General features: G+C 37.2%; 1 protein-coding gene across 1 annotated transcript; it reads right to left on the reverse strand.

Annotated features, from left to right (window-relative positions):
- Positions 1–64: 64 nt before the first annotated feature.
- Positions 65–25,387, reverse strand: ppp2r5a (protein phosphatase 2, regulatory subunit B', alpha isoform). Its single transcript, XM_077552868.1, has 13 exons — positions 24,284–25,387; positions 13,124–13,320; positions 11,141–11,242; positions 10,818–10,910; positions 9,253–9,383; positions 8,374–8,433; positions 6,737–6,845; positions 5,486–5,539; positions 5,248–5,298; positions 5,050–5,169; positions 4,754–4,881; positions 3,611–3,712; positions 65–1,734 (listed from the first exon to the last, which is right to left on the reverse strand). The coding sequence occupies exons 1-13, from the start codon at positions 24,429–24,431 to the stop codon at positions 1,578–1,580; spliced, it is 1,452 nt and encodes a 483-aa protein (XP_077408994.1). The 5' UTR covers positions 24,432–25,387; the 3' UTR covers positions 65–1,577.
- Positions 25,388–25,461: the final 74 nt, after the last annotated feature.

The raw sequence follows: 25,461 nt of genomic DNA on the forward strand, positions 1-25,461 counted from the left end.
TTTCCCAACAACAAGTAAAAGCCTATTAAGGAGATACGAGCATGAGGAAGAACAGGTAGTAAAGTTTACTTCTCAAAACAACCAGGTGTTTATTTTCTTGTTTCACTACTTCATAATACAGCTTAATGAGAGGAAATCTGGAAAATGTTTGCTTTTCGTGACCAGTTGCTGTTCCTGCGCTACAACAGCACTACAGTGAAGTGTGAACAATTCCAGCAGTGTTATATGTTCTGTGAGAAACTAGCCCACTTCTGATTGGCCGAACGGCCAGAAACCCTTTCAAGGGAGGCAGAAGAAACTTAAAACTTTACATTTCTCTACTTAAGTTGTCAACCACATGACAAACTATCATCATCATCATCATCATCATCTGGACGTGACAGTCATATGAAAACGTTAATCTTACTGTATGTTGTTACTGTACATTTACATTAATACTTTGAAACTACATTTAAACTGAACCAACAACGTCATAATAGTCAATAGGTCCCCTTTAAATAGAGTGGCATTGTCCTTTTAAGTCGCCTCCAAACTAGCAGACAAATTAGGGACGCACTGACACCAATACCAGTTGAAGTCTTTTCTCCGATTTGATTCGACCTGGGCCTGTATAGTGAAACTGTGGACATATTAAACAACAAAAAAGAACCTGTCCATCACTCTTTTTAAACAGTCCCGAGTACTCAACATATAGTACTAAACTATATAATCTTGTACTCTGATTGGGTGGGGGTGGGTGTGTGGGGGTCAGTGCATCCCTAATACAAATATAACCACTCGACAAATATACTGTACAATCAAGCCTGCCTGGCATCCCAGCTTAGTCCATTTGCAAAACGAACCGCCAAAAAATACACTTTGGAAAAATATAGTACTGTATGTCTTATTTTCGCTTCTATAATTTTTTACAGAAATAACTCAAAGTAATACAAAAAAAACAAAACAACTTTGCTTCCCTGCCTGTATTTAGACATGACGGAAATACATCCTATGCTGCACTTCTTTGCATAAAGACTGGAAACGTGATTGGGCGAAAACTAAACATAGTCTTTATAGTATGATTTTAAATAAAAACGGATACATTGTCTGTTTAGGTTTCCAGGCTTTATGCTAAGCTAACAGCTACTTGCAATATATGGTGTTTAACAGAAAGACATGACAGCAGCGTCACAAAATTGCCCCAACATGATCCAGCAACTGCCACTTGAATTCCTCGCACAAACCCAGATAACCCAGACGGCAGTACAAAATAGACATCTTTGTTGAGAGATTCAGCTGGTCGCAGAAACAATCTGAATTGCTGAATTCAAGTCAACCCCCCCCCCCCACCCCCACCCACGGGACATGTACACCGAATACAGCAAGAGCAGACAAATCAACAATATACTGCCGGTAACATCAAATCTTTTTTGTGAGGCGTTTAAAGTCACTCAATGTTTTCGAAAAATGCTGAGGTGTCGTTTTTTTTTTTTTTTTTTTTAATGTTCCTCCCCCCCACCCCCCTTCCTTTCCAGGCAGTCCACGAAGGACGAGTGTTACAAGCTGACGCCCGGTGTCGTTTGGCACGTGCGTTGCTCTCACTGGCTGTGCTGGTTATTATTATTGCTATTCTTGTTGTTGTTCTGGAAACTTAGGAGCTTGTGGCTGTTGTTCTGTTCTAGTGTGCTGTTGCTGAGCTTCAGCTCGTCCAGCTGCTTCCACAGCTCGTCGCGCTCCTGCTCCTTCTTCTTCTCCCTGACAATGACAACGTCAAACCAGAAAAAAAATCAGCTTTTGTCTTTCTTTATCCAGCCCAGTTCGCTTTGTGGTAAGTAAAAAAAAAAAAATGTTTTTCATCAAAATGCAAAAAACAGGGTTTCTGCAGGTATCATCAAATTTCATTTAATGCTTTTTATTTTAAATGCAACTCAAAATTTATGTAATGCCCACGTCATACTGCATATACGCACACACACTATTACGTGTGATTAATTGGAAATTACTTTCAAGTTTTTCATACTCTCGTTAATTAGCATTAAGGTGGACAAATATGGTTACCAAATACAGGGATGTGATTTGACCAAAGTGAAATTATCTGAAAATTTAGCCGGGGGTCCGGCCCAGCTAGGTCCAGGGCAGTGCCCTGGTGGGGGGACAAGGGGGGGGGGGGGGAGCTCATGGGTTTTCCGTGTTTTTAAGTACTTTCAATGCACTCACATGACAAAGAAATAGACAAAACAACAGCATAAATTTTCAATGTATATTGAACTATCCCATATAAAATGGCAGTTTTAGTCAACTCAAAATCAGTCACATTCAAAAACATTGGACTGCCTTTGCTTTTAAAAACTATCACTGAGAATATCATCATATCTAACTCATGTGATTACTAAGTTAACACATAAATAATGTTGAAGAGTTCAAATTTCATGAACAAATAGTTGTATCATGACCAAATGAAAAGTAACTCATATTAGAGCATACCACAAATGTCTTTGTTATAGCAGAAGATGTTATCTGTCGGAGTCATGTGCATACACAATGAACTACTAAAAAAAAAAATAATAATAATAAAATAAAAAATAAAAAAAATCGATTTTTTTTGGGGGGGGGGGGATAAAAAAGGCGGAATTCCGCGAATTAGCGGAAAAATCACATCCCTGCAAATACAAATGTGGCTGTATCTTTTAGTTCATTGATAAAAGTCATTTTATAGCAAGTCATTCATAAAGTTTCAGTTAACAGTTACAAAGAATGTGAAACGTTGAGTCTTGGATTTGTGTTGAGGGAATTTTTCTGCCACGAGGTGGCATTAGTGTTTTATGTTAAATAGTAAATTGGTCTTTTCAAATTCAGAACAACTGGTATTTGGAACATACATATATTTTTAATCACATTTTTCATTGCTAAACTGTGTTATAGGGACTCTGTGGCACAATTTCATACGTAAAATAAAGCATGAACAACAATTGTTTTTAAATGTTTAATATAGAGCTGTCAAACTAATACATTTTTTAATCCGATTAATCACATCTAAGAATTCTGCGATCATTTTTTTGTGATTAATTAAACAATTAACGCTTTAACTTTGACAGCACTAGTTTAATACCTCTCAACATCTTATTTAATGTTTCTTAGTGGGTCTCCACTTTTTTTTACATGAATTTTCAAGAACTGCAAAAGTAAACCGCAATGGAAACGCTAGAGATAATAATAATTTTAAAAAAGGCCTAAAATTTGCAAAGAGAGCTTATACGCTTTGGAGAGTGTGCTTTTTTTTTTCAGCATATCAATAAAAAGGAAAATGCTAATTTTGGCTATGGAAACAATTTTTGTGAATAACCGATGACAGGACCGGATACCACGTAACATGTTTTGACAAGCTATTATGCCACACGTACATATTGTATTCACCAAAAATAGCGGCGGAGGATTAAGTAAGATATGTTTGGAGGCGACGAAGAAATTTTAATATTTTTGGAATTAATCAAATGAGCAAACATTCATCTTATGTTGACAGTCAGCCGAACATCTCTTTTCAATATTTGCAAAAATGATACTGAATGGAAACGGACATAATAGCCTGAGACACTGAAAACTATGAGACCAATGTTTATCGGTTTTAACTCACCTTTGCCGGTCTGATTTGTAAGAGGAGGTCAATTCATCAAAGAGTGTACAGTTCATCTCCATCAGCGTTTTCAGCACATTATAGACCAGAGCTATGATAGTCCTGAAATGTCAACATTTGAGTTTGTATAAAATAAACACTGTTAAAGTCACAACTCATTCAGAATGTTTACAATTGGACAATTAACACATTATTAAATCATTCCCTGCCATTGACGGCAAAAATTCATTTTTATTCATTACTATTTCTAGTTTAACATTTGTTCCCACTTTTGTTAACAAAAGTATAAAAACCTAGATTTTTTTTTGTATCTCTTTGACTGCCAAAAACGTTAAATAACGTTTCGTAAAATCCTATGGAGGAGTGCCAAAGACGTTAAAAGACGTTTTTTTTCAAAACAGGTGAAACTAACCATTTTCTATTGTTGATTACTCAAAAACGGAATAAGGTAGAAACAAACTTTTTTTTTCTGATGGAAGATGAGAGTCCAATCTTGTTTTGGCAGTATGTGTGTTTCCATAGTCCAAACACATAATTTTCTATGGACCTTGAAAGATCAGTCAAAATGCTTAAAATCGGCTGGCACCCACGGCATCCCTTTTCTGAAAACGTCTGGCAGTCAAAGAGTATAAAATGTATGATTAATCGTGAGTTAACTAGTGAAGTCATGTGATTAATTACGTTTGAAAATTGTAATTGCCTGACGCCTCAAATTTTTATAATTTTTTTCTTTAATTTTTTTTAAATTAAAAATTAAAAAGATTTTTTTTTTTTTAGAAAATGTTATTAAAAATTAGGGGCATCGGGTGATTAAAATTCACCGTAATTAATTGCATGACTTCCCTAGTAAACTCACGATTAATCACAAATTTTATATCTGTTCTAAATGTACAAAAAAAATCTAGGTTTTCATACTCTTAACAATAATGGAAAAACAACAACAAGTTTAACGAATAATAATAGTTAAAATTAATTTTTGACGTCTATAGCTGTCCTACGGAAATTCACCAGTTGGTATGTAGTATTCAAAAGAATTTCTACATACAATATAGCAAATACCAACTACACTTCTCAACTAACATCTCATGTAAAGTGGCGTCAAAGTGGAGTCAATTTGTCGTCTTAATTGTCATGAGTACGTACGGATTCCAGTGCTCTTTGGAGATCCTGTACAGGCTACAGAACATGATGGGGAGGACCTTGTCGATGTTCTCCTCGATGAGGCTGAGAATGTACTCGTTATTCCAGAAGTACAGCGCTCGCTCCGCTACCTGTCAGGGGCAGAGGAAGAAAATCAGCAATGATTTCACGTTTCCATACAGATGAGGGACGGCAATTGTGGTGGCTAACGAAAGGGTTGACAGCATTTTTTTATTTTTTTTTTTACCACAATATTAAATCTTAACATAAAAAGGAGACATCAGCAAATACAAATCTACCTGAAAATGGGGATTAGCCACACATTTGGAGATCTGCCTGAACAACGGCTCCTGGATTTTCTTGAACTGCGTAGGCTCAATGACGTCCAAAATCTCCTCAATCTCACCCAGGAACATCACCTGTTCGGTCACAAACAGCAAGGCATAGGAAAACCAGGCTATACTGTCATTGGTGAGCGTGTATTTTTAGAGGCGCACCTCTTTCTGGCTGCAGGTCTTGGGCCAAAACTTCAGCAAGCCTCGGATCACCTAAATATAAAACAAGACAATTCACTTGGGACTCCTTTAATGTGAATAATGTATCTTTATCTCGGGTGAGGAGGTGGTTTGTAGCACCCACGACACATTTCTCTGCAGCGTGACTAATTTTAGCGCCCCGGGATAGATAGTGTGTGGAGTGGGAGGAATTTTTTTTTCTCTTTTTTTTTTTTTTTACCGGTTCAGTTAGTGTTGGATCCTTTTCCAGGAACTGGACCACACAGTATGCCAGCTGGAAGACAAGAAGTGGCTCCAATTGAGATTCCATGACAATGTTAAACTACCGTCAACATGACGGCATGATACAGCAACTCAGCTAAGAATGACGCCTTTTTTATATTGTCACTAGTCACACACTTTTGTGCCAAGAAAGCTTATATATGAATATACTCTTTATATATCAGGGTTGTCAGTTGATTATATGTAATCATAATTAACTGCTTGATTTCCAAAGTTAATTTGTGTTCTGTATCTGTTCTAAATGTACAATAAAATATTTTCTTTCATACTCTGTTAATTATCATAAATGTGGTTTCTTTTAGTGCATTGATAAAGTATTTTTTAGTAAAAAAAAATTCTTAAAGTTATTTGAAGTCAAGAAGATATACCAAACAGTTAAGAAGAGTGTGAGACGTGTCATTTTGTTGAGGTAATTTTCTGCCACTAGATGGCATTAGTGGTCCATGTTGGACGTTGGTAACAGTACATTTTTCTTCTCAAATTCAATTGGCATTTGGAACATGAAGAAACTGCTCATTGTAAATTACAACTCGTCACCAGTCCCTACAAATACATACATTTTTATCACACTTATTGCAAAATTGTGTTATAGTGACTCCTTTCCACATTGATGTATGTAAAATAAAGCATTAACGTCGATGTTTTTACATTAATTGCATTTAAATTTTTAACACCCCTGAATATGGTATTTAATGCTTTTTAATGCCATTCAAAGCCTTAATTTCAGCAATTTCTAGTATTAAGCCTAATTACTTTTAATGCTTTGTAATAACTTGTGGAAACTGTGCATTGTTTTTTTTTTTTTTTGGGCTCTAGTTTTTGAGATCTTTCATATTCTTGTTTTTAAAAAAAAGGGCTAAGAATATGCAAGTTATGACATTGGTATTGTGTTTATGATACAACTTGGATGAGGCTGTTCCTGTCTTTTCAATCATGTCCACAGTATTCTTTCATTTTTGATGCGATCCTATAAAAGACACTAATCATGATCATTTCCATTAATTATCAGTCAATTAATTGTCAAAAATATTGATGTATCAATAACTAGAGCCAATTCAAAAAAAAGGATGTCATTTTTAGACTCAGCAGCCCAAAAGTACTTAAACCAGTAAAACTATCTTTGGCACTAGAATTTTTGTTGTTGTTTTAGTTGCATATCCACTAGATGGCGTTGTAGAAGCATTCTTACCTGAGCATGAAAGAGGGCCAGTGCCTTGGCCGTGTGTAATGGGATGAGCACCTTCATCAGGAACTGTTTGTGTTCTGCCTTCAAAGGCAGTGCAAACCCATTGATGATACTGTAGAAAAGAAACACGGTCGTCATCATACTGATAGGCAAAAGGTGAGGTATTATATTCAAAGTAGAGCTGTCAAACGTTTTTAATCAGATTAATCACATCTTAGAATTTTGATTAATCACTTCAATAAAAAGGCTTTTTTTCTCAACATTTTTTCCCCGCCAAATTTGAAGCGCACCGATTATGTGTTAATTCTTTTGACATTTATTGTTATGAGGATGTCTTCAAAAAAAAAATTATCCACTGCACGCTCTTCCCCCTCTTTTTCTAATCAGTTAAATACTTGCATAAATTATAATTGTAAAAAAAAAAATGACCCCAATATTTTGATATGAACAAATGTAAATACGCAAACATTTATTAAATGCTTTGCTTTAATGCATGTAACTATGTTTATTGCTCAAACACAACCTGTGCTACCTTTAACGTAGCCATCTGCTGTCACGCTAAAGGATCATCTTCATCTATGGTCAAAATTAATAGTGCGATTAATCTGTGTTAATTCATGATGAACTCATTCACTGCCATTGACGGCTATAGACGTCAAAAATTCATTTGAACTATTTCTTTTTTTTTTCTTTTTCGGAGAGCTCAGTATTGTTCATTCGATTTGACATCATCATTGCTCTCCTTTTTTAAAAAAAAATAAATTAATTAAAAAAAAAAATGTTTTTTTTTTAAATATATATACATATATATACACATATACACACACATATATATATATGTATATATATTTAAAAAAAAAATGTTTTTTTTTTAAATATATATACATATATATACACATATACACACACATATATATATATATACACACACATTTTTTTTTGTATGTAGGTGAGCATGTGCATGTGCGTGCGTGCGTGTACTCATCAGTTCACCTAAAGCCCATTAAAAAAAAAATCCCATACTAATAATATAATAATAAATTGCCAAATGCAGAAACGTCAATGTAAGTTATCACGATGTAGTGAACTATTTCTATTAGTTTTTTTCCATTTTTGTTAACGAGAGTATGAAAACCTAGAATTGTTTTTTTTAATTGTACAACAGAAATACAATTTGTGATTAATCGTGAGTTAAATATATAAGTCATGCAGTTAATTACCAATTTAATGACCAATTTAAAATTAGGGACGTCAGGAGATTACATTTTTCAATCGTAATTAATCACATGAGTTCACTAAGTTAAACTCACTATTAACCACAACATTTATATCTGTTCTAAATGTACAATAAAAAGAATTCTAGGTTTTCAATCTCGTTAACAAAAGTGGATTTTTTTTTTACACCAATAGAAATAGTTCAAATGAATTTTTTACGTCTATAGCCGTCAATGGCAGTGAATGAGTTAATGCGATCGTTTTTTTGTGATTAATTAATGAGTTAACGCTTTAACTTTGAAAGCACTAATTAAAAGGGAAATACTCCTTCACGAGACGCAGTTACATAACCAGTAGTTGAGTTCAAATCAAAAAAAAAAAAAAAAACTGACTGAAAAGTACATATAGACTGATGATACACTCACCTCCCCAGAATTTCTAGGAGCTCAGCAACTCCGTTGAAATGTTCAGTCTCATAGATGAACCTGCAAGTGCAACAAGAAAATTGCTAAAAAGGCTGATGGAAACAACCAAAGGATTGACGAATAAGTGATTCATCTCATGTGTTCAGTAAGCCGTGCCTACACACTTGTGGTATGTACATACAGCGCCTGACGGCGACAGCACTATTTTTAACCCTGCACGGCAGATGGTCAAAGTGGGTGCATCCATTCTGCCGCCCTTGCCTATTGGAAATGACACTAAGGCCCCCCCCCCCCCCCGTTTCACTCATCTAAATCTCATTGTCACGCAGCAACGGGAGCTGTAAAGAATCAACACGTTGTCTGGAATGTCGGACTCCTCTGCACTTTGCACTTTGTTGTGTCAGGAAAGCAAGACAAATGGCTTTGAGGTGCAAAAGGCACGGTGATAAAACACATGGTAGGTTGAACTTCAGCACCGCGTCTTTAAGAGATGCTATCATTTGGATGTTTGTCGGCGTACGCATTAAAAGGAACGCAAAGGCTTTAGTTAGCTTTGAACTTCCTTTCTCTCCCAGATGGCTTCAAATGTAAAATGTTATATTTTGGTGCAGTTCAATTTCTTTTAGATTCTCCCCATCGAGGCCTAATAGTGGAAGTTAATTGAAATATGAATTGGTCTTTATACTGCCCCCCGGTGGCCAAGGCGTGCAAACCAGAATTTCTTTTAGACTCTCCCATCAAGGCCTAATAGTGGAAGTTAATTGAAATATGAATTGGTCTTTATACTGCCCCCCGGTGGCCAAGGCGTGCAAACCAGAATTTCTTTTAGATTCTCCCATCGAGGCCTAATAGTGGAATAACAAAACATGTTTAACTCACCGCAAGAAGATGTTGTTAATCTGCTTCCTGATGAAGGCTCGCAACCCGAGGAACTTTCCGTAAATCCGATGAAGGATGGTCTTCAGGAAGTCCCTTTCCCTTGGATCCTCGCTGTCAAACAGTTCGAGAAGCTATGACAACAGAGAGAGAGAGAGAAAATTAAGAAAAGTCCAGGAAAATGTAAGTTGTCGCTGCGATTTGGTTATGATGTAACCGCTTAGCGAAGAATTTGGGAATGTGTCATTATAATAACCATTTAAAACAAACAAACTCACTTCCATACAAAGTAAGTAAATTACTTCTTTGGAGAAATGACGTTGCACTCATTTGTGTAGGGCTTGTACAGGCACCACACACCTTCCTATTATAAAACAGGAAGCGTGTGTGTGTGTGTGTGTATGAAACAAACGCATTGAATACACTGCCTTGTCACATCTATTTGTGGCATTACATGTGATGAGTCATCATTACGAGGCGTGGAGTTTAAAAGGAAATTGTATCTTCCAGTTAGCTGATGGCTTATATTTAAGCTTGCATACATCCTCCAAAAAAAAAAATTGTCATTGTGCATGTAAGCTCTTTTGAACTGTGACTGGAATCAGGCCCAATAGAGGCAAGGAAAGACGATTTAAAATTCTTACTTTATTGACATACAGTACATGTAGGCTATCATTTTGGAAAATTACAATTTAATGCCTTCCATATGTTGCATTTATCCTGTATAATTGAGAGTAGTTTTAGGTTGAAGATGTGATTGGGCAGCGTTGGGCTCTGTAGATAGAATTTATTGGAATTTCATCAAATGCAAAAAAAATTTTTTTTTTTAATTAGGGCTCCACCAATTTGGATTTCTTTAGGCTGATAGTATGATAAATAAAAGTACTGTGGAATGCAGAATTAAACATAAACATAAAAATCTATTTCAGGGGGCGGCCATTTTGCCACTCGCGGTCAACTGCAAATGACATCACAGATGCTGAGGTAACGACCAATCACGGCTCACCTGTTTTCTGCGTTTGGTCGGCCATGATTGGTCGTTAACTGAGCTCTGAGTAACCGTGATGTCATTTTTACTTGACAGCAAGTGGCAAAACGGCTGCATAATTCAAACGTGCGCTTAAGAAAATGTCAATGACCGTTTAAGCACACGACTCCTCTCAAGCAGAGGTGCAATTTCCTCCGCGGCGATTTGATACGTCTTTGTATACGACGAGTACTTTAAAAGAACCAAATTGCTGAACTGATGTTATTTTTCCCACGTTGCACTTGCCACCCAAACCTCCATCCATCCAGCCTGTCAATTTGCTCCCAACCGCAGCCCTCTCATCTCATCCTAAAGAGCAAAACAACAGGCGGCTATTTAAAGCTCCCCACGACACGCTCACATCATGGAAAATCAGTCCCGGCACCTCTGATGCAGCCAAGCCAACATTCCAGGCCCTTTGGTTCCTGTGGAGCTGCGGAGTGAGGGACTTCTGTACACTAACTACTAACTTAGCCAATAAACATGATTCTATTTCTGAAACAGCTTTTCAAATGTAAATGCTGACAAAATAATGGCTTACCTGGAGTACAAACTTCTGATCAATGTAGCGTTTCGCAATACTGGGCTGGAAATCTGGATTCTCGAGAAAACGCAGTAGAAACTCGTAGACAAGCTGAAAGATAGGATAAAAAAAAAAACATTCAACTAAAAGGTGCACTTTCGTGATTGATTTCTGCCCTTGTGGGACTCGCTACAATGTCAGTGCAGAGATACGACATGCTTAGCATCAAATTAGATTTTTGGGAATTCCAAAACATTTCTGCAGCCTCAACGCAGCCCCCCCCCCACACTGAAGATGCAGCTCTATGGAGGCATAAAGAAGCAACAAAATCATATCCTTACTTGGATATGCGGCCAGGAAGCTTCTAGAGTGGGCTCGTCCTCCTCCGGGTCAAAATCTGGGTTGTCGCTTGGAGCAAGTGTACGGAATATGTTTGTGCTGATCTGTGGAAATAAAGATGCTGTTAATTAAACATACAACTAATAATTAAAAAAAAAAACACATTTTTACATCTTCGTTCTGTAACTGCCAAGTCAGTTGTTTAATTCAATGAAAGAGATAGCTTGACTGTTCTATATTACTAAAGTGTGGAACTGCCCATGTAAAGTAAACGTTTTTGACTGGAAAACATGTTTGACCGTTTGACATGTTTTCATGTGTTTGCAAATAATAATATTTGCAAATACGTTCAATTCAAACATGCTTGTAGGCTAAATGCTAAAAACTTAGCATTTTGCCCATAATGCTACAGGGTATTGACTTTTGAAAAAAAATTAAGTAACTATTTTTCATCGGTTATATATAGTAAATATGTTTTCGCACAATCCCATATGACTTGCGCAAGTTATTAGTGTTTAGCCCATAAGTATGTTTGAACCTATTTAATACATTTAAACATATTTGGAAATAAAGTATTTGCAAATAAGTTCAAACGTACTTGTAGGCTAAATCCAGGGATGTGATTTGACCAAAGTGAAATTATTTGAAAATTTAGCCGGGGGTCTGGGGGCCGCTGGTGGGGGGACAAGGGGGACGTAGCCCCCCGGAGCTCATGGGTTTTCCGTGTTTTTAAGTACTTTCAATGCACTCACATGACAAAGAAATAGACAAAACAACAGCATAAATTTTCAATGTATATTGAACTATCCCATATGAAATGGCAGTTTTAGTCAACTCAAAATCAGTCACATTCAAAAACATTGGACTGCCTTTGCTTTTAAAAACTATCACTGAGAATATCATCATATCTAACTAATGTGATTACTAAGTTAACACATAAATAATGTTGAAGAGTTCAAATTTCATGAACAAATAATTGTATCATGACCAAATGAAAAGTAACTCATATTAGGGCATACCACAAATGTCTTTGTTATAGCAGAAGATGTTATCTGTCGGAGTCATGTGCATACACAATGAACTACAAAAAATAAAAAATAAAAAAAAAAATAAAAAAACGGATTTTTTTTTTGGGGGGGGGGGGGGTAAAAAAAAGCGGAATTCCGCGAATTAGCGGAAAAATCACATCCCTGTAAATCCTAAATATTTTGCATTTTTTTCCTCCCCATAATGCAACGGTGTACTGGCTTGTGCACGTACATTTGAACGTATTTGCAAATACATATCAACATATTTTCACATTAACATATGTGCAGATACATTCCAATGCATTTGCCAGTCAAAAATGCTTACTCCACATTGACAGTTCCACGCTTCCGTACTATATACTTATCATGAAATAAATATATACATGGTAAAACACAAACACTTCCTGGATTTTAGCTAGAACGGACATGGCACAATGGGGGATTTTTAATAGCCATGGCAATGTACAGTATATCCCATATACTGCTGACATGACAGAACCTGTCTAGACAGTCGACACATGATCAGCCTCCATTTTGTAATCCCCTTGAGTGCACGGGGTGTTTGTTATCTGCCGGCTCCTAATGCATACAAACCTCAAACTTTATAGTGGACAAAACAAATGAATAACCAAGTGTATCCTCAAGTGACATAATTTCCTCATATAATGGCAGCTAAGAGTGCCAAGCATTTATTTGGGGGAAGGCTTTGTCTTAGTTTTTTTCGGTCCATATTTTTTCCTGGTTTAGCAGGTTTTCTTATGGATGCCTCTACATAGTGCATCAATTGACATTTTCGCTTTAACTTCAGCTTTACAGATACCACGTTCCTTCTATGTATCAGTAGATTCAGTATTTCAATGGAGGCCACTATTTGAAAAACTACAGCCCCATATCCTTGTTTTTAGTTTTACAACTACACCCTCATAGGGCGAGCCCCCTTAAGCACAGCGTACTGACCATGGTGGTGATCTCAGGGTATGCGGATTCAACAAGCACTCCTCTGTTGGTGGACACATAGTCCACCAGTTCATTCAGAGTGGCCCTCTTGATCTCCTTGCTCTTCAGGTCCGTCACAGAGTCCAGGAAGTCGAAGAGCATGCAGCACTGCTGGAGTTTCTGGGTGAAAAGTTCCTGCTGCTCAGTGGAGGGAGCGTCTGAAATCACACAATTTTGAAAAATTGAGAACGCGCTCGCCACCATTAACTCTTTGACTGCCAGACGTTTTCAGAAAAGGGATGCCGTGGGTGCCAGCCGATTTAAGCATTTTTGACTGATCTTTCAAGGTCCGCAGAAAATTATTTGTTTGTTTGGACTATGGAAACACACATACTACCAAATGAAAGATTGGACTCTCATCTTTCATCAGAAAAAATAGTTTGTTTCTACCTTATTCCGTTTTTCAGTAATCAACAATAGAAAATGGTTAGTTTCACCTCTGTTTTGAAAAAAAAAAAAAACGTCTTTTAACGTCTTTGGCACTCCTCCATAGGATTTTACTAAACGTTATTTAACGTTTTTGGCAGTCAAAGAGTTAACATCAAATCACTAAATGAAGAAACATCTTTCTTGTCCCACAGACAAAGCCAACATTTATTCAAAAATACAGATTTTTGATTTTTATTTCTATTAGTCTATACAGATTTCGCAGAATTCAAACCCAAAACTGAAAGCATGGTATATACAATACATTGTCATTCATACTTCTGAAGACATTGAGGCACAAAGAGGCAGTCTAGTCATTCCCAGCTTTGACTGTAAAGCCTTTTATGGATTAGGCTGCGAGTACGTCCATGGTTATTAAAGCTGTCCAAGCCGGCCAAGCCATTAACAGCATTTGGAAGCCACCCAGACAGGCACACTGATGTTATGTTTGGGCACAGCGGAGGTAATCACTGTGGCCACAGGACAGCATCATGCTGAGAGGAGCATCGCTCAGGGTTCAGTCACTTTGTGCAAGGTCAAACAAACCCTTCAAAGTTGAGTTGAACACTCGAATTTGTGAATCCTATAACTATGGTAAAAGCGTGGATTTAGATCAGGGGTCAAGCAACCTTTACCGTCAAAAGAGCCATTTTAGGCCAAATAAATATTTAAAAAATCTGTCTGGAGCCACAAAACATTTGAACATTATGATGAATGAAACAGTATGGACATATTACGGTAATTTTTTGCCCCTCTTCTTCCTTTTTGGACTTTTTTGTGTACATCATATGATAATTTTTGGGATTTCTTTTTGGGTTTTGGACATTTTATAGTTACTTTTTGAATATTTTTCTTTCTGACTTTTTTTTAAAATAAGGAATTTTCTGACTTTTTTATGGCAATTTTCTGCCTTTCCTCTTTTGTTTTAAACATTTTATGGATACTTTTTGAATGTTTTCTTTTCTGCCATTTTAAAAATAAATGTTCTGATTTTTGCAAATTTTGTGTACATATTGTACTTTTCTGCTCCCCCCTCCCCTCAATTTCTCAATTTTATTTAGTCAGGACAGTGTATGTTAATGAACATTACACCACACCGGATTATAGCCATTGGACATTTTATGGTCACTTTTAGGTATTTTTTAAAAAAAACTTTTCATCTACCCTTTGACTTTTTCTGACAACTTACAAATTTGGACTGACATTTTTTGAATGTTAAATTCTTTTTTTTTTTTTTTTTTTTAAATCTACGTAAATTGTTAATTCATTCAAATAATACTTTTATAATTTTTTTAAAAATACATATGTAAAAAAAAAAAGTTTTTTATTTCTACTCTTTTTTTTTCTTCTTCTTCTTTTTTTTTTTAAAAACGATCCTCAGGGAGGCACAGAAGAGGGACAAAAGAGCCACATGTGACTCCAGAGCTGCAGGTTGCAGACCCCTGATTTATATCAAAGTCAATGTTTCAAATGTGCTTGAATATGCTCATACTCTCCTTTTGTACCCCAAAAGAATGATACTATTTCATATCATTGTACTAGTTCACAAAATATTCAACTTAGCTTTGCAAAAATACATTCATATTGGGTTCGCTAAGAATGTCTCACTCTCAAGCTGCAACCTTGAAACGATTAAAGTCAGAGTGATGCAACTAAACTACTGCGACTATTGTGTTTCACATCACAAAGCAGTCAGAGCCCTGTTTGAAGAACGGGAGAAAAAAAAAAAAAAAAAGCAGCTGGTTTTGACATGTGACAAAGCACTTAAGCAAACTGTAAGGGTCACAGAGCTTCCATACTGGCATTAGAAAAGGTGAGATGACCTGAATGTGTTTTCGCTACAAAACTGGTGCACAATTTACATGTATAACCAGAAATAAAAGCGTGTAGAAGCACTGTGTTTTAATTAACATTTTAGAAAGGAATTACAAATGTATGTGTATGATTAATGATCATAACAATTCTAAACTAGATATTGTAGCCTTCCCTGCGCAACCTTAGCCCAAAGTCAACTTATTATTTTTTTTAAATAGATTGAACACAATCTACAGTATTATTGTTCTCTCCTGAATACTCTGCATAATTATTCACAATTATTTATGTTTATTCATGAGATGACAGATCTCGCCCTGCTGTTTTTCTGCACACAATTACCACCGGCAATAGTCGATCTCGGATTAGACATACCCCACTTGTGTTTGAAAATCATGCGCGTTTGAAGTTTTTTTTTTGTCTTTGTCTCTCTCTCTCTAGACGGCTTTAGAGTCAAAATCCTCCACCTCCTAAAACGTGATGCTATTTTTGCCATGTAGATACAGATGCATTAGTGCACAAACTCCGCAGGGTGCTTCAGAAAGAAAACAGATTTCCATTCCAGTTCTGTTCCTGTGCATGTGTAAAGAAAGTAAGGACGCATTTTGAGAGGACAAAAATTAAACCAATTAATCCAGTTACAATGAGTCCGGAACAGTTCTTTACACACCAAGACATCAAACCATGTAAATCTGAAGAATACAAAAAAATAATTGTGGTCCGTGCTATTTCCACAGCATTTGGTTGCACATCGACAAGTTACACAAGCAAGTCCTCTTGAAAATAGACAAACGTATACAAATCATAGGCACAACTAGGTATGCTAATGAATTCAGCATCAGGTTATTTATCAGAATAATTTGGACCTAATGTACGTGAGTATTAGCTATCGTAAAACAATAATGAACAACTGAACTCCTTGTATCTGTTTTCATGACGCAGCATGTTTTTGTATACAAGTCAGAACGTGCGAGACGAAGGACTGCAGTATTCATAAGAAAAACAACACCGGCCATAAACTGGATTAGGAGAGATAAAGATAGCGAGCTACTTCTGAATTGTTATTTTATGTTCACAATTCCCTGTAATGCATATTAGGAACAATGGAGAATAGTGCACATAAAATGGATCAAAAATAAAAGAAGAATTTCAATCATTTATTCATCGTGGTCCAGGAAAAAAAAAAAAAAAAAAAAAAGCTTTCCCCCTTCGATTTGCTCTCTCGACAGAAAATAGGAAAATTTGTGGTTCCTCTTAGTAAAGTGCCCCTTTTGGCAAAGGCAGGCCTCTCGTGGTCTTTTCTCATTTCAAAAGTAGTACAAGTGAGGCAAGCGACCTCAGCAAAATTTTGGGAGCTTGGAAGCACATATGTCTATGTACAAAAAAACATTCCAATTTATTGATAAATCCCTTCTTTTTCAAGGTATGCAGAAATGTGAACTACGTCTTTGGCAATTAACGTTAAGTGCAGTTTTTGCGATTCCCTTCCGACTCACTCCCTATTGTATCTTTGTCATATGCGCTCAACAAAAATAGAAATGCAATACTTTTGTTTTTGCACCCATTTTTTTATGAGATCTAAACCTTCTTTCACACAAACAATAAAAAAACTGTCCCTTTCAGAGTGGGCCTTTTATTGTGGGCAGTCGAAGGCACACCTGTGCACTAATCACCTATTTAGACTGGTTTGTGAACAATATTTGAAAGAAATGGTCATTGTGTACATGGAAGACGTTTTAGAGCCAAAACAAAAAGTATCGCGTTCAGATCACAAAAAAAAAAAATCCACTCAAAAATAGCAAAATTGGACACACGTGGCATTATTATTATGAAAACATGTCGCATGTTAGCAGAAGTACTGCATGAGCGAATGTGGCTAAGTTATGCAACAATTTTCCATTTTAGCACCCTGCATTTCAGTAACTCGCTGCAGCAGAGGTCAACCCCCCCCCCCCCCCCCCCCCCCCATGGGAAACAGATATTCAATACGCCGATGGTGCATTTGTAGCATGGTGGCTGTTGTTACAACACAGAGACATGCCCCAAAAAAAAAAAGAAGCAGCAGCAATCTAACATTTTAGAAGAGTAGGTCACATTATTTCCAGCCATATCGATAGAACACCTGCAAACACTTTTAATTTAGCAGTATTTTCTCTGTGGTTAACTTCTTTTATAATTGTATCATATGCCTGCAGTGGTAATAAAGGTTTGACAATGGGGACAGATTAAGTCTGAATCGGACTCAAATTAACAATATTTGCTATGAGAACAATTGTTTCATTGAATTTTTCAATTAAATTAGAATAGCTTGGAAGTCAACGGGGCCTTTTTTAATTGAAATTGACCAACAAGCTGAATATTGTAAATGTATCAGTATTGTGATTCGTGTTTGGACTGTGAATAAGTATGGTAGTTACCATGATGGTAAAAAAATAATAATAATTCACAGTTGATGTGGACCATACAACAAATATATTTATACAATACTTAAGGAAACTTAAAGAGTTTTTACATGGTGGAGTGGACATCAATACCCTCCCCTCCCCAAGTATCAACACTTCGTAGAACTCAACCTTAACAAAGTGGAACCAAAACAATCCGAGCATGCTGGTCTGGTGACCTCGGAACAAACGGTTTTGTCTTGCCCAAAGATGACTGCAATGACACAAAATGTTATTTTGTGCTTCAAATATATATATATTTATATATATATTTGCTGTTGGGCAGAAATCGTGTACAGTATTATCCGAATGTAGTCAATTTCATAGTTTTCACAAGTCTCCCAACTACTAACTAAAGTGTTGAAAACAACTTGAGAGCAAATGTCAACTCCATTGGACACTTCGACTCGGAGAAGATGATATCATGTACACTCAGCAACCACATGATATAAGGAAAATCCTGGGAGGGGGATGTGGGGGAACACTCTCGACTGCCTCTTAGCTCTTTGACTGCCAAAGACGTTAAAAGACGTTTTTTTTCCAAAACAGAGGCAAAACTAACCATTTTCTATTGTTGATTACTGAAAAACGGAATAAGGTAGAAACAAACTTTTTTTTCTGATGAAAGATGAGAGTCCAATCTTTCATTTGGTAGTATGCGTGTTTCCATAGTCCAAACACATAATTTTCTGTGGACCTTGAAAGATCAGTCAAAAATGCTTAAAACGGCTGGCATCCCTTTTCTGAAAACGTCTGGCAGTCAAAAGAGTTAATTCAGCACTGATGTTCCACCAGATCTTAAGACGACATCATTTTCTAGTTCGACAACTCCAAAATACCAAATCTAAAACACTTTGGTGCAATAAGCCAAAGAGCAAACTGCAGCCGTCCCTGTAAGGTCATACAATGACATGACTTGAAGTGACTTGCTCTACATGAACAAACTGCAGCTGCATAATAAAATCCATAATGCCAATCCCTAATCAGTTTCCACACACTCACACGACTTGATTTGGAAGAGGCAGTCTTTAGAAAGCCGAGCCACGCCACACAAACGGACAGCAACGAGTTGCTGTACCGGTTGGATGGGATGTTAGCGGCTGTAGCGGTTGATAAAATAATCTCCTTCACGTGCACAGTGAGCACATTGTAAGCATTTTGGTACGGTTAGACAAAGAGAAAGACCAGATGAATGGTACAGCAGAAGCCGAATGGAATTTGAAGCGTGCTTCACGTCACATTATTTAAGTCATTAACTGCCATTGACGGGTATACTCGTCAATGGCAGTTAATGACTAAATAATGTGACGTGAATACTCGTGAATTACGTTTTTTCAATGGGGATGGGTGGGGGGGGTGGGCAACTGATTCAGGCACAGCACACTACCAGTTGCTATACAGTATTTACAGTCTTGCATTCTCATTTCTCACCACTGAAAACTGATACAGATGTAAGACATATACAGTATGTGGTCAAGTGAGCATTTAGGCTAGGTCTCAAGCACATTACTATAACAGTCTTAACTGATTGAGCTTAACACGTCGTGATCTGGCTTGACATAATCCTAACGGGCTCATGAGGGCAAATTGACACTGCTGCTGTCAAGCTGCCAGCACTTGTTTTTTTTTATTTTCAGGGCGAATGGAGACACTAAGAAGATGAAAACCGAGATTTTTTTTTGGGAACTGGCACCGAGGAGAAGCAGTATGCCTCGTCCTTGACATTTAAGTACCGTTCGAAAGCCCCACTTTATGAGGTTACACGAAAGAAACAGTGAAGAAGTCAAACTCAAATATCAGGTGATTTAATTAGGATTGAAGGAAAACAAAGTCATGATAATTGGGAATGTTGTACCCGGGATTCCTTCATGATGAGTATATTCATATGAGAACATCTGAGAATATTCGTCGTGCAATAAAATCTGACAAATAACAAAACATCATGAATTTAAAACATATGAGCCAGACAGGATGGAGTTAAAAAAATAAATCAAGATATCACATTAATATATGTAAATAATACGAAATTAATTACAAAGTGAGATGCAAAGTTATTTTTCGTTCGACTCCACCCGGAGATCAATGATACACTGAATCTCTGGTTATCTGTGAAATATGCAAGGCTTTTATTTTGAAAGTTGTGCTTTTATCTAATGTGTACAAGAGCGGACATTAGTACTGTCACTATTGAATATTTTTTAGAATCGATTATTATTGATTAATCAACTAATCAGATTAATTTAAAATTTGCATTTAAGTGTTTAAAAAAAATAATAATCCCCCTGATTACGGTTTATAAACCAGTCATTGGTGTTTACCTTCAATTTAAAAAAGGCGATTGATGTACTATGTTACCGGTTCCGTCATAGTTTTTCAAAGTAAAAACAGATGCTTACAAATGTTTTATTTTGATTAAACACAGAAGATAATCGGTCTTCTTTCACGAAGGACTACAGAAATCAGTGAACAATTGCTGTTGATCAGAGGATTTGGACAATTTTAAATTAAAAAATGCCTCCAAACGATTGCTTAATTATTAGATTAGTTGTCGATTAATTTGATAATCGATTAATTGCTGAATAATCGGTTAACTTTGACAGCTCTAGTGGACATTGGTAGAACATGCACCCCAAATAATAATGACAAAAATAATCACTCTCAATATTATACTTCCTAATTCATCTTGGGCGTCCTGTCTAGGAACGCCTAATTTGAGAGAATATGGCAGTTGGTGCACAAAATGAATGCTCAAATTTTGAATATGTAAAGATGTAATTTTAATGGCTGCTTATAATTCTGAACCAACTTGAACTGTCGTGAGTGAGCCGGGATTCCACCCAAAGGTGACAAGTTTGCAGTTGCGGCAAATTTTACAGAACTGGTGACGATATGTCACAATCTTGCAAAAAGAAACATGGAAGTGGTGGTGTTTTAAACATACGTATTTTTTATTATTATTTTTTTTAAGAATAAATACTTTGTTTTATGTAAAAAGCAGCAGATACAACCGAAAGTTTTGACGACGGTTTGGTGCTGTCAAGATTTCTGATGCCGCATCATGCATATGCTTTTTCTATGCTGACCAGGCCTATTATAAACTTTTAACAAATGCAACTTGGGGGGGGTGGGGGGGTTATGTTTGTCTTAGTGAGCCTGTGCAGCATTCTGGTAGCTATTTTGGTCTTTGCGGTAGTAAAATACTCAAACCAATCAAATCGTTTATTCAGAGCAGCTTTTCCAGTGGGAGTGTGAGAGGCAGGCAAGCTACACAAATGCATCCATTTACATCTTCCCACAACACATTTTCCACCAACACCGATAAGGAAGCAATTCTATTCAACAAAAATGTTTGGGGGGGGGGGGGATGTCACGACCGAGCCTGCCAAAACTCATGATTATGATTTTCATTTTAGTACAAAATACCGTTGCTGAGCGATGCCGTCATCTTGCTTGACATTATTTATTGACTGATCTTCTACTGGCAGACATGATGTTAAAAGACTATTTGGTTCCAACCTGCCAATCAATGAGCCAACAGAGTACAAATGTTTTTTTAATAAACTGTCAAAACTAAATATGCCAAATATTTAGTAAACAATAATATGCATGTGCCCGAAACATTGATTCACATCATCACATCACAGAGTACAGGTGTGGCAACGTACGATAGTAATGCAACTAAAATGAATAAATTAACACATTAATTTGCAGTGAAGCTGTCGGCTTTATTAATCATCACATGATTCTGGTGTAACATCAAAGTCACGTTTGAAATCTCCCGGCAACACAAATATTAGCCTAAATTAAGAAGGTTGCATTTTGAATATACAGCTTTTCCTGATCTGCTCCTGAAGGCTTTCCGGTTGCCACGGCAACCGTGATGGTCTCTGAGTGACTCATCTTTTCGGTGTCTATCACACAACGGGAGCTCTACGCACCCCGACCGCGGGAGGGCTGCCTGAAACGTCCTCACAGTCCGTCATTAAGGACCCGAAAACCTGACGTCTAAAGAAATGTCCTTGTCACTGCAAGGTTACAATAGTAAACACAATACTGTAGTGGAGTTGGTTCCTAATATATATATATATATATATATATATATATATATATATATATATATATATATATATATATATATATATATCAAGATTTTGTAGTATAAAAGACAGCTCTTGGGTCACACAACGGTTATCTCCATCAATGAGGCTATGCTTTCAGTTTGAAGTTTGTTTGTCTGTAAACACAATTTTTACAAACTGAGAAAAGAGGGCGTGGACTGCAGAATTGACAGTTAGTGCAACTGTACAAAAAGGAAGAAGTAAAGTGTGTAATTATGGTATAACACTGAATCATTAAAACACATGCAATAGACCAGAACTTTAAAAGTCAAACAATTTGAAAAATGACTGCAGAACCAAGTGGTTCCACTGTCAGGCATTATCATAAACCTTTAAATTCTACCTTTGGCCACATTGTGACGTCGGATTCTCGTTAAGGTAAGCCATTTTGAATTAAAAAGAAACTTTTCCTTTTATATAAGTGACGATTTGGCCCAACCGGAATGTTTGCTGCCGTCAGCACGGGGTGCGTTCAGAAATTGACTCCGACGCCCAGTGTTGGGAGACGCACGCACGCACGCACGCAACCATCACATCACATTAATTTCCAAATGCAGCCTACCGGTATGTTATAAAGCAATCAGCAGCTCAGGCTTGAACTCTTTCCATCTGTACTTTGTCAAATACATATCCAACAAAATCCAACGTCTATCTTTTTTTTTTTTTTTACTTCTTCATGATGCATTTTTTGACAGCTGCGTATTATATGGGGCAATTTATGGTCCGAAAATAACGTCATGTAAAACAAAATTGCTGTCTACCTTATGTTTGATCAAATTAAAAAAGTGACGCAGAATGTATTAACAATTAGTGGTTATCCAGGTTGCCTAACATAATGAGCACACCCACCAAGTGTTTTTTTTTATACATTCCTCAGTGAAGACGACAACTTCTAGAATTTTGATGAAAATGTACCTAAAATTCTTATGGATGGATCACAATTTGTTTTCTAATCTAAATTTTTTTGCTTTGCTAGATTTTCACTGGCACATTCTTATTTTTGCAACATTAATTAATTTGTTAGAAATAGTATAAAATGGTTCCTACTTTACATCAATGACGTGTACTTAGTCTCAGAAAAACTAAAGTTTGTCCTATTTGCAGATGATACAACAATATTATGCTCTGGCGAGAATCTCAAAACAGAGAAGAGATTACAATTGAAATGTGTAAGTTATAAAAATGTGTTTGCCTTCAATAAATTGTCTTTAAATATACTAAAACTCTGTTTTTTGAGAAACGTCACACTTACCTCATTTAATATATTGTGTTGAAGTTTGGGGAAATGTATAGAAGAGCAACACAGAAGTTTTGGGGAAATTACTACATAAAGCAGAAGACATGATGATTCTGAAATTAAATTTGTACTTAGCAGCTAATGTTAGAAGTTGAATCCCCCAACATCATATTCACCTGCTGTGCCATCTCACTCACTCACTCCGTGATGATACTCAGGATCAACTCATGGTTCAATATCGAATCATCTGGCAAGCATGGAGCTCAACTACTTTTGAACTTAAGTCTCCTCCTTATGTCATGTAACTTTTGGTATAAACCTTTTTAAGTCTCTTAAAAAAAAAAAAATCTAAACACCATTGTTGAGATTGGTCCTTATTTTGAATGAGGTGCAAAAAACAAAACGTTAATAGATCTGGTGAGGCACACTGACCTTTTGCATGTCAAATAATGATGGCTCCACATTAGTTTGATGTTTTCGGACTTTTTATACCTTACCCCATAATCTGAGGCCTGCTCTGAAGTGTATGACTTTTGGAGATTACCAGTGAAGTACTATGGTGCATGTAGCCATAAACAAGCACCAATACGTCAATATTACACCTTATGCTAGCATCGCTGCAGACTGACTCATATTAACACACAATATAACAATATTCGCAGTGATATCTTTGTATCTTCTGCCAGCAAGATAGTTGACAGGCAGAAAAATGCAATGCTCTTCCACTACGTTTCAGGAAGTTCAATTAACCAAACGTAATTGGCATTTTGTTGGAAGGTGTGCCCTGAGATTTTTGTAATGTAAAGTATGTGCCTTGGCTCAATAACGGTTATGGAACACAGCACTGCATGGCTAGAACTGACAAATTCAAAGCAACAGGTGGGCCTTGTCTTCTTTTAGAAGGCTTGCCATCTTGAATGTGTGCAAAAAAAGCACTTCAAAGTTACACGTTCAGTTTCACACACTTGGTTGGATAAATAGTGTTGGGAGTCAAGGTGTGATTCTGAGCAGTGGGCATAACGTGTCACCGTGATGGCCTATTTAATTCACCCACCAGACCTCCATCATCATCCTCCTCCTCTCTTACCTTTGAGCTGAGGCAGCGACGAAAGCTCCACCGGGGCGATCTGAGTCCTGTACTGAGACGAGCTGGGCGACTTTCTCTGTTTTTGGGCCTTCCTCACAGACTTTCTCGTAAATCCGTCCACTTTCTCGGCTGCAGAGATGGCCGACATTTTGATGCGGGTGCCGACAAGAGCCCCGAGGGCGATTTGCCGTGAAGCTCCTCGTCAGATTCGCAAAAAACAAGGTCTTCTCCTCGGTGTGTTTTCTCCCCCCCCGCCCCGAGCGTTCGCATCCGCACAAAAATGTGGAGCAACCTGCGCAACTTGACGCTCGCCACCTGTCAAAAAAACTGCGACGTTATTCAGCGTGATCCGACATTGCTTGTTTGAGGACGTTGCATCTTATGTACGGCTCGCTGTTTTCTCGGATCGATCTTCGAAATAGCCAAACTACAACTCGACATAGCCTCTTGGTACCACCAACAAGTCACTCGCCTGTAAGAAAATGGCCGTGGACTTCCTGCTTACGTTGTTTCGCTTGTAAAATACTGACCTTTTCAGCACATATCCAATCGTATTGCCTCCATAAAGTTGTCGAGAGGCGTGAATGTACGCGGCTAACTACTGTACTGTACGCTGGCAGCTAACACGTACCTAGCATGACTAGCTTGTTAGCATAGCTGACTTTAGACGGATACGGTAGAACATCGCTCCACCATCGAAATCCGAGACGAAAAAAGTAGTAGCTCCATGTAAATCCGCGTGGGTCTTTGCATAAGCAAGCCAAAAATAAAAAAATAAAATCAGTGTTCACAGGCCGCTTTTTTTCAGGCTGGTTTTTACAGCCGCCGAGTATTTTCACTCGCGGTCGATGAAGTTCAAATTCCCTCTACGCCTTAAAACACTTAAAAGTTAGCCGCCTTCCCAGTTGTGTCACGCGGCGTTAGTTACGTCCCCTATCGAATCGACGGTCGTACCTCTCGGTATCACCCGCTAATGTGAATATTTTCTTCGATGTGTCAAATTACCAAATGTCGGTAGCCATAAACAACCCCAGCACCACCGCTGTGTCGTTGTGTTTCGACCTACAGTACAGTTAGGTAGACTGCATCGCCTGACGGGTTCTTGGCGTCCCCAGAAGCCAATCGCGGAAGAGATTGTACAAAACAGGAAACTTTTTAACCAATAGGATAGAATAACG

The sequence above is a fragment of the Vanacampus margaritifer genome, chromosome 19 (assembly GCF_051991255.1).
Source record: "Vanacampus margaritifer isolate UIUO_Vmar chromosome 19, RoL_Vmar_1.0, whole genome shotgun sequence".
Classification (NCBI taxonomy): Eukaryota; Metazoa; Chordata; class Actinopteri; order Syngnathiformes; family Syngnathidae; genus Vanacampus; species Vanacampus margaritifer.